The following is a 14,072-nucleotide window of genomic DNA, read 5'->3' on the forward strand; positions in this document are numbered from 1 at the left end:
GGACAGATTTTTCAGATGGAGACGCAACCTTCCCAGATATGCAACCCACAACGATTGCCTAACTTCCGAGTACTTATGTTATTGCTAGGTAAACAGAGGCATCAGGTGGAAGGAAATGAGCCCATCCGATATTGTATATATGTATATATCGCCGATATCCCAGGGGTGCCAGATCCAAATTACTGAAAGTAGCGAGGTGACGGCCTAAAAGTAGCGAATTTCTAATAAGAGTAGCCCAATTTTTTTTTTTTAAGTGAATGATATGGGTTTCAAAGTAATATATTTTGATATATAGAGTACACTACACGTTTTCTTTACCGTGTATGTTGTAATAAACTATTCCTATATTAACAGTTGTTTCTCCCTGTGAAGATTATTAAACAATGGTGATTGGAAGGGCGCGGAAGTTCAGCCTGGCCAGGGCCGCCAGCAGCCCTTGGGCCCGCCCCGGCAGCACCCAGTCTTTAATTTGGCACCTTTGTGGCACCTTTGTGGGACCTTGGTATAAGCCTAACATGTATATATACACTGGCTGCCTGTCCCCCTACACAATGATTTATTATTACCTATCATTTTATCATTTAATTTAAATATTAAATAAAATAATTTATTTAATTATTATAGTAAGTACTTAATAATATAATAAGTAGTAAGTACATAAAAATGATTAAAAAGTACAGTTTAGTCATAGGAGACTCCTAGATTGGAATTCATTACCAAATTTCAATATATCCAAGTGTTTTTAGTGTGAAATGCTGTTATTATATGCATAAATTATTGTTTAAATAATATTATGCTTAACCACTTGGGCTGGACGGTAGAGCGACGTTTCTTACAGGTCCGCGTTCAGTCCCCGACCGCCCAAGAGGTTGGGCACCATTCCTTTCCCCCATTCCATCCCAAATCATTATCCTGATATTTCCCAGTGTTATATGGTCGTAATGGCTTGGCGCTTTCACTTGATAGTTCCCCCACCCTCCTGAATAATATTACGAGAGCAGTATTTACGGGTTATTCATGCCCGTGCCACCTCTTGGGTGGCTTAATCTTCATCAATCGAGAGCAGTACGTCCTAACCAGACATTATATGATGATATCCTCAACAGTTGATAAATAAAAGTAATTGCAGAACTCCAGTTATCTAATACTTATCATGAGTGGTATAAAACCTTAATTATCACAAGCCAAGGAATTTGTAGATCAGTGTTTAAAGGGAATTCGGAGGTAATAATGATACAGCTAGTGCCATCTGTCGGCAAAAGAGAACACTATTAACTGGCTGGTCAATAGTAGCCATAAGGTACAGCTTACGCCATCTGTTGGCATCAAATTACACTTATAACAAATTACCCCACAAAATACCACTAGCGCCATCTCTTTTTTTTCCAACGCACTATAAATAGCCAAACAGCAACCCATAAGGCAGGTTGTTGTGCTCGGGTAGGAGGTTCCTAGCTCCGCCCACAAGTGGTATGGGGTGCATAATAAATGGCATATCATTTTGTAGAAACTCTTTGTTGACATTCACACAACAGCCAATCACAGGATGGGATCAGCTATAGGTGCCATCCACTTAATAAATCATCTTTATTTAGCTCACCATCCATGCTTATGACATCCTGCTTCAACTTTAATATACCTAAAAAGTAAAATGTTAACTATTTAAAAGCGTTAATAAAGTGATAATTAAATACTGCAAGATGTAACGAGTGTTACAGAAACATGGGCTGGCTACCTAGCTTGTGACGTCATAAGAGGCGGTTGCCTCACACAAATAATGATACACTGCTCTGTCCTCTTATTCGAGTAAATTATTCAGTTAGATGGAGATTTCTGTCAGGTGCAAAACAGAAATTGTTGTTCTTTTTCACACCTACCTTGTTGTTGTGCACAAGGACCTATTTCTTAGTTTAAATTTTATTCATAAAAGAGTGTTGGTGTTCCCCGCACCAGCCAATCACAGGAAGGTATTTCTGGAAGCTCCGCCTCCTTATGGACCGAGCACATCGCTCTAGCTCGCTGTTTCATCTCTTGTATATACAAACTATGACTTTTTTCCATTACTGTTATAATTAATAGTATGAGATATAAAAGTTTTTACACAAAATGGCTAATTTCTGCCATGAAATGGACTTTGTCTGGTATACATACAAACATACACTAATTTATTACCATTCATCCATTATTAATTTCAAATGTAAATCAAATTCAATTTCAAATCCTCACATTCCTTATGTACATTCTTGTATATGCATAAATAAATAAATAATTAAATAAATAAATAAATAAATAAATGTAATGTATACTGTCTAGTTTTTTTCCTCTCGCCATTACTTGGTGCAATATTTGAAAGTTGTCTAGTTATTTATCGATCAATCTATTATCTTGTGTTTATATATACAAGTTTCTGAGCTTGGAAGAAAACTCTGCATTGAATTGGGACTAATTTATTAAATAATATTATTTAGTATTAATTAATATTTACAATTATTATTAATTACAATTATTTATAGCTTAGTTACTTTCATGTAACTCGCAATCGTGCATTCTTAACATTAACAGCCCAAATTAGCTGATTGATTGATGAAGATTAAGCAGTCCAAAAGGTGGCACGGGCATGAATAGCCCGTAAGTGGTGGCCCTTTTGAGCCATTACCAGTATTAAGAGCTGATACTGGAGATCTGTGGAGGTGCGACTGAACCCTGCGTGACGGGAGATGTCTCCCGTGGACCAAACCAAATTAGCACATCTTGCTTTTAAATTAGCCCAAAAAGTAGCAAGTAGCGAAATTAAAAATTTGGGAGCGCGGGGCTCTCAAAAGTAGCCCAATTCGCTATTCGTAGCCCAATCTGGCAACAGTGCTGGGTCCTTTGGGTGTCAGCCGAGGACGTAGACTACTCTGCTTACAGGACTCGGATGCCTGGCTCTGTTCACTTCAATGTGATATTAATTACATAATTATAATTAATGTATTAATTATGTAATTATAATTAATTACGTACTGGAGTGAACAGTGCCACAGGCATCTGGGTCCTGTAAGCACAGTGGTCTACGTCCTCGACTTACACCCAAAAGTAGTGTAGATACAAGTCATTTCGTACACACAACGATTCGTGAATGGACATACCTAACCAAACCAAACTCTGTAACCTTTTTCACTACCGCCCACAAGATGGGTATGGGGTGCATAATAAATGAACTAAACTAACTTTGCTCAACCCAACCTGACCTAAACCAACCGATCCAAATGGAGCCTAAGCGAATATATCCTAGCATAATATACCGTATATGAAAAAACGATTCTTCGCGGCAGGGGATCGTATTCCAGGGACCTGCCCGAAACGCTACGCGTACTAGTGGCTGTACATGAATGTAACAACTCTTGTATATATCTCAAAAAAAAAAAAAATATTGTTTTAACAAACAGAAAACGAGCTGCTTCGTAGAATCGTCACATGTTGGAAGCGACTATACTCCCATATGTACGACCATGTGATCGGTCACGTGTACGAATGTGTTCGACTATGTGTACAACCACGGGTACGACCATGTATACGAATGTGTTCAACTATATGTACGACCATGTGTACGAATGTGTTCAACTATATGTACAACCACATGTACGACCCTGTGTACGAGTGGCAGGCAGTAGGAGGGGTAAGGGCAGAGGGAGCCAGCAGTGCCAGAGAGGCAGCCTCGGCGACCACCACGCTGCTCCGGCATCCTCTCCACCACCACCTGCTCCTTCCTCCTCCTCTACCACACCGGGGCCAACCACACTCTCCCACAAGTTACATAACGTCAGATATGTAAGTCATTAGAGGCTGTGGTGCCGGTCGTGGCTATGTAGGGGCACAGAAGCACTTAGGGTTTTGTGAAGTAATCATAGTGACTTGTAGGTTCTGAGGCAGCATTGGGGTCAAGTGTGTTCTTCAGTATTCAGGCTTCATAAAGGTTTTATTTACTGGTATTATAAACCATACGGACTTCCTGAGGTAATCAAAGTAGGTTTAAAGCAAGTGGACCCGTTTTTCAACTCGCAGTTAAGCTAAATAACGGTAGATATGAATGATATAGTACACCTTACATAATAATTGAGAGGTAAGCCTTGCCTAAGGAAGAATACTGAAGGACGGAAGGTTAGACGGAAGGAAGGTTAAAGGGTATAGGTGATCTGTGTGTGTGAGAGAGAGAGGAGTTAATGTGATGTGCTCCAGCCATAGTCAATGTAGGCTCAGGAGCTCCCCATTTTCACCGTGATCCCTTCTTTCTTGTTGGGTGTTTGGAGCTGGGTTCTGGCCACTCGGCTTTTAAAATGCTAGGCTAAGCTACATACGTAAATACATAGATACACAGATTTATGTATGCTACATAAAGTGTTCGATGTGTCTTTTACATAGCGTCATTAATGTACATTTACAAAGGTGAAACGTAACTCTGATCAGTTTCCACATATATGTTATACACGTACATACACACACATATACATACATACACATATATACATACATATATACACACATACATTTGTCTCTTTTACTCTGTCAATTCATTGTCAGGGGTCAGGCAGCTAGATTATATGTATCATGTTAAGCTTATATCGAGGCCCCCCCCCAACCCCTCCTTTTAATTAAGGTTGAATTATTGACCCGAATCCCAAGGATGCAACCAAACAGCAAGCTATTTATCGCTAGATGAACAGGGGCTTGAGACGATAGAAAAGGCGGCCAACCATTTCTATCCCACCCGAGATTCAAACCTGCCCGGAATTAGATGATAAATTTTCTTATTAAATGTTTCATGCATTAGGCATTACCCATTTCACGAATTTACTAAATGAGCAAAGTAGTGCTGATTTGTATACTGTATAATTATTTATTTTCCAGAGAACATGGCTGAAAAAATTGTGCGCGTTCTGTCCATCCAGAGCCATGTAGTGTCGGGTTATGTGGGAAACAAGAGCGCCTGCTTTCCACTTCAGGTTTGTATTGAATTGTTGAGATACATGATAATGATTTTTGGGACAGCTGTTCATTTATATTTTTTTGTAGCTCTTGTATTCTTAAATGTAATCCTTGGATACATCAACTTGAATGTTGCTAATAAAAAAATACAATTATTGGCTGTTGTGTTGGTTCTGAGTTTTTAAAGCAAAGTAAGAATAACTTGTTCTACTGTATTAACAATTATTAATTTTTTATTGTTGCTGCCAACAGGTTCTTGGTTTTGAAGTCGACACTATCAACTCTGTCCAATTTTCCAATCACACTGGGTACAAGTATTTTAAGGGTCAAGTTCTGGATGACACGGAGTTGGGTAAGGAGCATATCAAAGATTTTTGTTGTAAAATATGACTACAGTATTAATTACTATGATAAAAGGGTTTCAATTACAATATATTTTAAACTTCTTTAATATTGTACATTTAACTGTAATGCCATCACAATTGTTTATAGATGCAATATTTATTTAGATATAAATTTAAATATGTAGGTATACGTTGCCATTTTGCCTATCACTATCCAGGAATAGTGACAGGCAAGATGGACACCCTAGCACCGGTAAAATCCCGGCAATAAGCTGATTCTGGTGCCAGTATATTGAAACATTGTTGTTGTTGTTTTAGATTCAGCTACTCGCTACAAAAAGTTCCAAACAGCACGGGCTATGGTGAGCCTGTCGTACTCACCTGGCACAGGAGATGTGCTGTATTGAAACATTGTTCGTTACTTATGATGCAATATTTCTAGGTTCTAACCTTGTGTCATCCTTCAGTTTATGGACTGTTCATCCTTGCAGAAATAAAAAGGAATCGTTTAAATTAAATTGGACCCCTAACAGTTAAAAATGAAGGACATAAATCTCCCATTATGACTACAGGTACTAAAGTCATGAGCTGAGGGCCTCCTGGGACTGTAGGCAGCTCAGTGACATCTATGGATAGCTATTTTGACTGGCACCTCTTGACATACAAATGATGGCACAAAAGCAAATTATGATGCCCTCTATAATTTAATTTATAAGATCACTGGCTTAACTGGCTTTTGGCATTAAGATGATTTCACAGGTTAATTTATTTTTGTGAAGAAATTAGTCATGTAATATGATTTGTAAAGTTTAAAGTTGTAGCTCTCATTTATGATGCACTTCACTGCCTGACACTCGGTGTTTTAATACTTGTATGTTTGGAATACCTTATATAAAACTGATTCTAATGATGTGAAGCTCGTAGAAGAGTACAGTCCATATGCTTAAATGCTGAACTCTGGTGGGTGTGTACAGGGAATATGTAGTTTCATAATATTTGTGCATGTGTATGTGTACAACACTTATATGATAATTTTTCCACAGGTGACCTGATTGATGGGTTGAAGAGCAATGGTATCGATTACTACTCTCATCTCTTAACTGGCTACATTGGTTCTATATCCTTCCTTCAGAAAGTGAAGAGTGTTGTAGAACATCTTAAGACAATCAACCCCAACTTAATATATGGTACAGCATGAGCAGCCTCTGTCATATTTGTCATAATTAGGCTAAGTGTGAGAGAAAAGGATCGTTATAGGGTATTAGGTTGGTTTGACATCAGTACTAGTATCAAATGAATATATTGTAGCTGGCTCATAGATACACTTGTTTATCGTGGAAATGTTTTAATATAGAGTTTAGGAAAAAAATACATCAACTGGGTAGTACTTTAATTTTATTATGCTAGATGAAAAAGTGAAACTTTCAACTAAATAATAGTTATGAAGTTTTCTGTCAAAAATTTTTGGTATTATGGTGGATGCTCCCACAATCTAATACAATACATGTATTTCTGTTGTGATGCTTATAACAAATTACATAATTAGGTAGTGTAAATCCAGCACGTTTTCATTAGCGTTCCCAATGTCGGAAAACTCTTGTATTAAAGTTCTCTAACCTAACCAGCCAGAGAACCCATGAATAGAAAATGGGACTTTGTCAATTTTGCGAGTTGCTACTATTTTCTTGTACGTCAGTTTTTGGACCCGAGTCCAGAATGTCAAAATTCATGTGGTATAATGAAAACAGGTTGGTAAATCATTTAGGATTTGTTCCTAACACTTTTGAACTATGTTTAATGTAGCCCCCTATAGGAAAAAGTCCAGGGGCAAATAGCAAAAATGGCCAGGTAACAGCACCACAAGGACACAGTTGAACACACGCACCTGGTCGACCCTTGGCCCAGAACTCCAACCTCATCCAGGAGTCTGAGGAATGTATGCTCTGGATAGAGGTTGGGCTACCAAGCGTACTCCTGGAGAGAAACCAAAACTGCAAGCCAGCAGACATGTAGAAAGAAGGCAAAGAAGTTTGAAAGTACAGCATGCTATATTAGTTTAAAAACCTGTGAAAGGAAATTGCAGCCATGATAGCAGACAACAAGGCAGAGATTGAAGGAAACCCCGGAAAGGACGAGACACCCTTCACGAACTGCACTTGGAAGACTTCTACTCCACAGAAGAACTGAGAACCTCTGCCTAGTAGGCATGCACTGTGTGGCCCACCACTCCTCTGAATGTCAAGGGCAGTTAGATATGGAGCAAATGGAGCACTTTTATAGCCATGGAGGAAGGGCCCCTTCCTCCATGTGAAAACGTAGACAATCCATGGCACCCTTCTTCCTGTAAAGAGCTTTCACACAAAAGCAAAGCTCTCACTTGTGCAAAGAAAACAAAATGTTGTCTGCTATCCAAGACACAGTCAGGGCCTCTTACTGCATCAGAAAGTGAAAGGGGACCTGTAAGCAAAGGAAGACGAACCAATTCAAATACATGGCCCCACTTTTACAGCTGTTATTAAAGCAAGTTCTAGTACTCCACGCTCGAAGGAAGATGAGATAGTGAAAACCTATGTTGGGGCAAATCTAGGCTACAAACAGGGACCCAGAAATATACCTAAAGGAAAGCAGAGGTGGTGCTTAGCTCATACTGGAATGGGTGATTATAGAACATGTCTGTATGGAGCTACAAACCCTTTGGGCAAGGAACTAAATTCCAAGGTGGCTCAAAAGTCATCCACAGAACCACTTCCAGTTGGGAGGAAGCCTATCTTGAAGCTTCAACATACAAAACAGACAAGGCATCAACTAGGGAAGCCCTGATACCCTGGAAAGGCCAAACCTAAGGCTAATTCCAAGAGAAGGGAATCATTTAGGTAGAGTAGGTTCCCATTACTGTCTCCACCTACCCTGCAGCCATTAGAACCATCAACCCTGCTTCAGGAACCGATGAACGTCTTAAGAACAAATAAGGTGGCTCTGCATTCAGGCCACCCACTGTAGATGGTCTGCAAATGTTACTGCAATATCATCTAATTTTCATGTGGATGAAACTGTTAAAAAATGTTTACCGTACAGTACTTTCAGTAGGCAGTATTGGAGGCTGTAAGTGAGGTGTTTATATATAATATTTACAGACAAATATTTCTTCGTAATATGTTCAATATATTGAAAGTAATTATTATTCTTTTTTATGTAATATATTCCTAGATTGTCCATATTGTACTGGTTATATTTACTCTTATGTCATATAGTATATGTTCATTGATATAGTTCAGTTTAATTTCATATTTTCTTATGAAAAATGTATTTACAGTGTGTGATCCAGTGATGGGAGACAATGGGAAGATGTATGTACCCAAAGAGCTGTTACCTGTGTATAAGACAGACATTGTACCTCTTGCAGATATTATTACACCCAACCAATATGAAGCTGAGTAAGTCACTTGTTTGATCGTTTTATATTGTTTATTGATATCTACCATGTTTTGGTTAATCTTGTATACAGTCTCTCATCTCTCATTCTTGCATCGATGTTTATACTGTATATCTTAAAACCAATATTTATATAAACTCTCTGATATTTTTACACTGGTCTGCTTTTTTCACCTTCATACCTGATGGCTATTGAATTTAGTGGCCCATATATGGATAGGAAGTCTATGGCTTGTGTATTTCGCATGCACTTGTTTTAAGAAAGAATGAATGAACTCACTTTTTCCATATAAACTGACATGTTGTTTGCTCCACTGCCCATTAATACTGTTGTGGGTGTAGTTGGCTACTTATTAGAGTCTGTCCATCTGTTTAAAGTTGAGAATCAGGGGTCAGATTCACAAAGCAGTTACGCAAGTACAGTACTTACAGACGTGTACATCTTTCCTCAATCTTTGACGGCTGTGGGTACATTTATTAAACAGTTTATAAATAGCATGAATTCTTCCCAATCAACTGTTATTGTTATAAACAGCCTTCTGGGGCTTCGGAGCTTATTAACTATTTAATAACTGTAAACAAAGCTGCCAAAGATTGAGAAAAGATGTACACTTTCGTAAGTACTTGTGTAACTGCTTTGTGAATCTTGCCCCAGGATAATATATTTGTTGTAACTTTATGCATTTTATTTATGTGGTATATCGACACTTGTCGAAAGATTAAATTGCTTTACACCAACATTCATACACTATGGCATTTGGTAACATTACAAATAATTTCTTTCCATAATACTATATACAGTATCATGAGGGTTTTGGTACTTTCTCTGTAATACTTTTTTTTTTCACTTGACTTTCAAACACGGTAATCAGTAGATATTGGACTTATTGATATAATTATTTTAAATAAATTAGCATTACAGTTCATTATATAACTTTAACATTTGCAGACTTCTAAGTGGACAAACAATAAAGAATGATGATGATGCAGCAGCAGTGATGGAATGGTTTCACCAACAAGGAGTGAAAACTGTTGTCCTTTCTAGTACTGACCTTGGGTCCAAGTGTGAGCTTGTGGGGATGGCTTCCTCCATGACCAGTAAGTGATATGCGAGGTCAAAACTCTGACCTTATGTCATTAGTAATCAAATGGTAGAATTAAAATTACTGTGCATTTTCCCTCGCAAACAGCATAATCATTTCTAGAAGCTCTCTTGGATTCTCATGCTGAGTATTTAATAAGAAGAGATGTATGAGAGACATGTGGATGTTGGTTTGACAAAGCTTCAATTTAGGCAAGCAATCATGTAACAGCAACAATTAGTACTTAAACAAAATTAAGGTTTTGTTGTAAAAAAAATTGTATACAATACATAGGAATAACAAACTGAAGAACATACCTCTTATATTAGTGTTCTTTAGCTGAACCCAGTTAATTAGCTGCTTAGAATATTATTCTAAAGCAGAGCTTTCTTTAGAGGTAGCTTTTAAATTTCATCATTTGTATAGGACAAAGTACTGTACAGTATTTGTATAATGAAGTGCATAATGAACAAGGGATGTCATGTTGTATACATGTTTCATAGTACTGCATATTTTCTTATTTCTCATAAGGAAGGGTAATTATCAGAAGTGCTAAGCCAGTATGACTGTATAGCACTTGGAAGAGATATGAGGACAAGGAACTGAGATAGGATGAAGGGAATTAATGGTACCCAACCACTTGGGGCATCCGGGATAAAATTCTGACCTGTGAGAAACAAGGCAGTCACTCTAGCGACCAGTCCAAGTGGCTGGTCATGGCTGGTTATTTCTCGCAATAACTCTGCATATTGTACTTTCAGATGGTAAGAAAACCAAACTTAATGTACATATTCCGCGGCTGCCTGCCAACTTTACGGGTACCGGAGATCTGTTTGCCGCTCTTCTGTTGGGGTGGATGCACCTCTCAAATAATAATTTAAAGGTATGTTTTATTTGTTAAATTTACCAGGTAATCACTTGGCCTTTTTTTAATTTGCATTTTTCTTTTGTTAATAAGGGTGATGACTGTACAATACTGTACGATAATGTTATTTTTTTATTGTGTTTAATGTTAAGTATTTTTACACAAAATAATGGGACAAGAAAGGATTGCATCCATTAATCTCCCAGCTTCTAATCACTCGGATAGAAATATCGGGAAATGCTGATAAGACAGTAGTATAAAATTATAGCTTTCCCTTGTATAAATATATTATACATAGTGACAATGTCTTGACCACAAAGGAAAATGAGACAAGAAATTTCTTACTTACTTTTGAATTAATCAACACATTTTTAAAAGGATTCTTCTGAAGCTGTATTGATTAATACGAAAGTACCGTACTAAAGAAATTTTCTGTCTCATTTTCTTTCGTGGTTAGGCATTGTCACATTTCTTTACACATTTGGTGTTAACTTCATAGTGTACTTGAGGTCGATCTTGAACCCATTGTTGATGTGACGACTTATATTGAATTTTGTAATTAGCTCATTAAGATTGTAACTTGCTTAGCTAAATGAATTGTGGGGTTCAGTCTCTGAGCCCATTATGTGTCTCTGTAACCCTTTCCATTACCGCCCACGGGATGGGTATGGGGTGCATAATAAATGAACTAAACTAAAAAAAACTAACTTCATATTTTACACACACTATAAATAATGTATATTATTTTGTGACAGAAAGCTGTGGAAAACACCCTAAACACCATGCAAGCAATTCTTAAACGCACCCTGGACCTGGCGAGGCAGGAGGCAGGTGACAACGGTCTCTTGACAGTGAAGCACTTAGAACTGAAGCTGGTACAGAGCATCGACGATATCCAGAACCCCAAGTCCAAGGTTAAAGCAACACTTTTAGATAATTAGATTTGATATCCAGAAGAGTAATTTAACAATATTTTGTTTTTAGTTTAAAAGTATTATTGTAAATAAGTGTTTTTATTTTTCATTTTAGAGATTTTATTACCACTATAATTCTAAGGATTCCTATATTTTACAGGTATGTACTTGTTTTATTTATATTATTTTATATACCATGTAAAATGAATGCAGTATGAATTGAATCCAGTGACAAATGTCACATCAACATTATATTACCTGTGATTTGATGGTTTACTAGTTACTAAGTTCAGTCTACCTATTTCATTATACCATATTTCAACTTTTAATGCATTGAAATATAAAGACATATCAAGTGTGTTTTAATTCCATAAAAGTACTGTATGTGCTAAATCTTGATAAAATGATGACTATCAGCCAATATGAAAATTATAAACGGTTAATTTCTCAATCAGAATGTTAAGCAGTCTTAATATTTGATTTTTCTATTATACAACTAATCAACTTAACTATGTTTTTGTCATATTACCTTAATAACTTAGATTAAGATAAATGTAAAACCTTATTGTTTTAAAGCAGTTATGGAAGTTGTCAGGAGATTATGAAATAAAATCATGTATATGCTATCAGATTTATTAAGATAAAAGTGTAATGACATGGCACTTTATATGTGGCACCTGAATCGCTTCCCAGAGTTTAAGGCAGACAAACTATGGCTGCTCCTCAACATTAGGTTCTGGAGATTCCCTGGCAGACTTCTTGAGGTTATCTTGAGATGATTTCGGGGCTTGGAGCAAGAACTGATTTTTGGCTCCATTAAAGATATGATATGAACCTCTCGGCAAGTGGAGTTCATAGATCAACCCATAATCTAAGTCATCCTTTCAGAAAATTGAATAGTGAAGCAAAACTTTCAATAACTATGGATAAAGAATGGAAAGGCCAAACAACTCAACTGATAGTTGAAGCAAGCAACTACTCCTGACCCAACTCTCCCAGCTGCTACTAGGTGGTAGTGGCAGCTCAGGTCATCCATGGTCCTGACCGGTCACCCTCCTCACTGTCAAGCTCCAAGCCCCCACCACGGGGAAAAAGGAAAGACAGAGTGAACAGGGAAATACTGAACAGAATGTGGCATGTGGCACTTAGTGCTGTTATTATCATGCTGACCCCTCAGTATCTCCCTGGAGCCTTTTCACAGTGGCATCTTAGAGAGGTCACAGATAAATCAAGAAAGGATTGGGTTATTTGGCATTTTTACTCTTTTTCTCAGCGTTGAAAGCTTAGCTTCACTGTTAAAGGTTCACCTTTGTTGTAGATTTATCATTATAAACCTCATGTACTTCCTTTGCCTCTTTAAAAGGGGTCAGATATCAATGCTATCTCCCGGTAGACCAAGGAAGCCTTGAAATTTTGATGTTTCAAGGTGGTTCTTGATTGTTGGTGTCCATACCCTTGGGTTGCTCACCTTTTGCACACCCCATGGTGAGCAAAAAAAAAAAAATCTTAAAAAATTATTCTTTCTATTGACATTGTTAATTAGCATCGTGAAAACATGAAAATCCAAGTAGTCTCTACCTCTTGTAGTTTAACTGTGGTCGCCCGGAGACGAGTTTTTTAGGTAGAAGTGAGGAGCTACGCGGGAATAACTTTGATTTATTTTTAAAGTTTCTCACTTTATTTAGTCTTTTCGTGCTAACAGGTTGTATTGATATGTCAGTGGTGGTGTTCATTATGTATAACTTTGAAAATACTGTATAAGTACGTACAGATGTACAAGTATAAATATGCACACAGCATGTATATATACATGCTAACATATATATGTATGTATAAGTCTAAATCCTATAATTGCACATAGCACACATTTTGCCTGTAAATATATATGCATGGTAATCACTAATTTGCTGCTGTTAAGTTTAATGGTTCCTAGTATGGCTGCCCTGCACAACCACATCCATATGTGCACAGCCCTGCACATATGGATCTTTTTACTAACACCTAGAAGGAAAGTGAGGGACTCTGGTAGTTTCCTCAAGATGGGGGGGATGGTTACTGGAGGCCTGAGAAAGTAAATGTGAGTCCTATGTATGTGCAGGACTTTTAAATGTTGCACGGTATCATTATACTTCACTTGATGGCATGTGTAGTGTGAGCATATTTAGCCACAACATCACCTGATGGGATGTGCAGTTGAAGAGCTAAGCTGGGAGCTACTGAAGGGGGCAAGCACAAAGTTTCTTTTTTCACTAAACAATTGTAAGTCCTTGGTGTTTATTTACTGGAGGGGCCAAAAGATGGCTCCTTAAAGCTAGCTCAGTGAGTAGTTCCCTACACAAGTCACATCTGCCTTATGAATCTGTATTGCCTACCACAAACCAGAGGCATAACCTGGAATTGTTAGGATCACCCACACAAAGGAAACATCCAATAAGTAAGCAAAGACAATCGACTTGAGAATGGTCCAGGA

General features: G+C 37.6%; 1 protein-coding gene across 1 annotated transcript; it reads left to right on the forward strand.

Moving 5' to 3' along the window:
- Window positions 1-3,631: 3,631 nt before the first annotated feature.
- Pdxk (pyridoxal kinase) lies at window positions 3,632-12,371 on the forward strand. Its single transcript, XM_069313686.1, has 8 exons — window positions 3,632-3,810; window positions 4,888-4,982; window positions 5,218-5,317; window positions 6,353-6,496; window positions 8,623-8,743; window positions 9,691-9,839; window positions 10,585-10,706; window positions 11,444-12,371. The coding sequence occupies exons 2-8, from the start codon at window positions 4,893-4,895 to the stop codon at window positions 11,627-11,629; spliced, it is 912 nt and encodes a 303-aa protein (XP_069169787.1). The 5' UTR covers window positions 3,632-3,810; window positions 4,888-4,892; the 3' UTR covers window positions 11,630-12,371.
- The last annotated feature ends 1,701 nt before the right edge of the window (window positions 12,372-14,072 follow it).

This window comes from Procambarus clarkii, chromosome 76 (genome assembly GCF_040958095.1).
Source record: "Procambarus clarkii isolate CNS0578487 chromosome 76, FALCON_Pclarkii_2.0, whole genome shotgun sequence".
Lineage (NCBI taxonomy): Eukaryota > Metazoa > Arthropoda > Malacostraca > Decapoda > Cambaridae > Procambarus > Procambarus clarkii.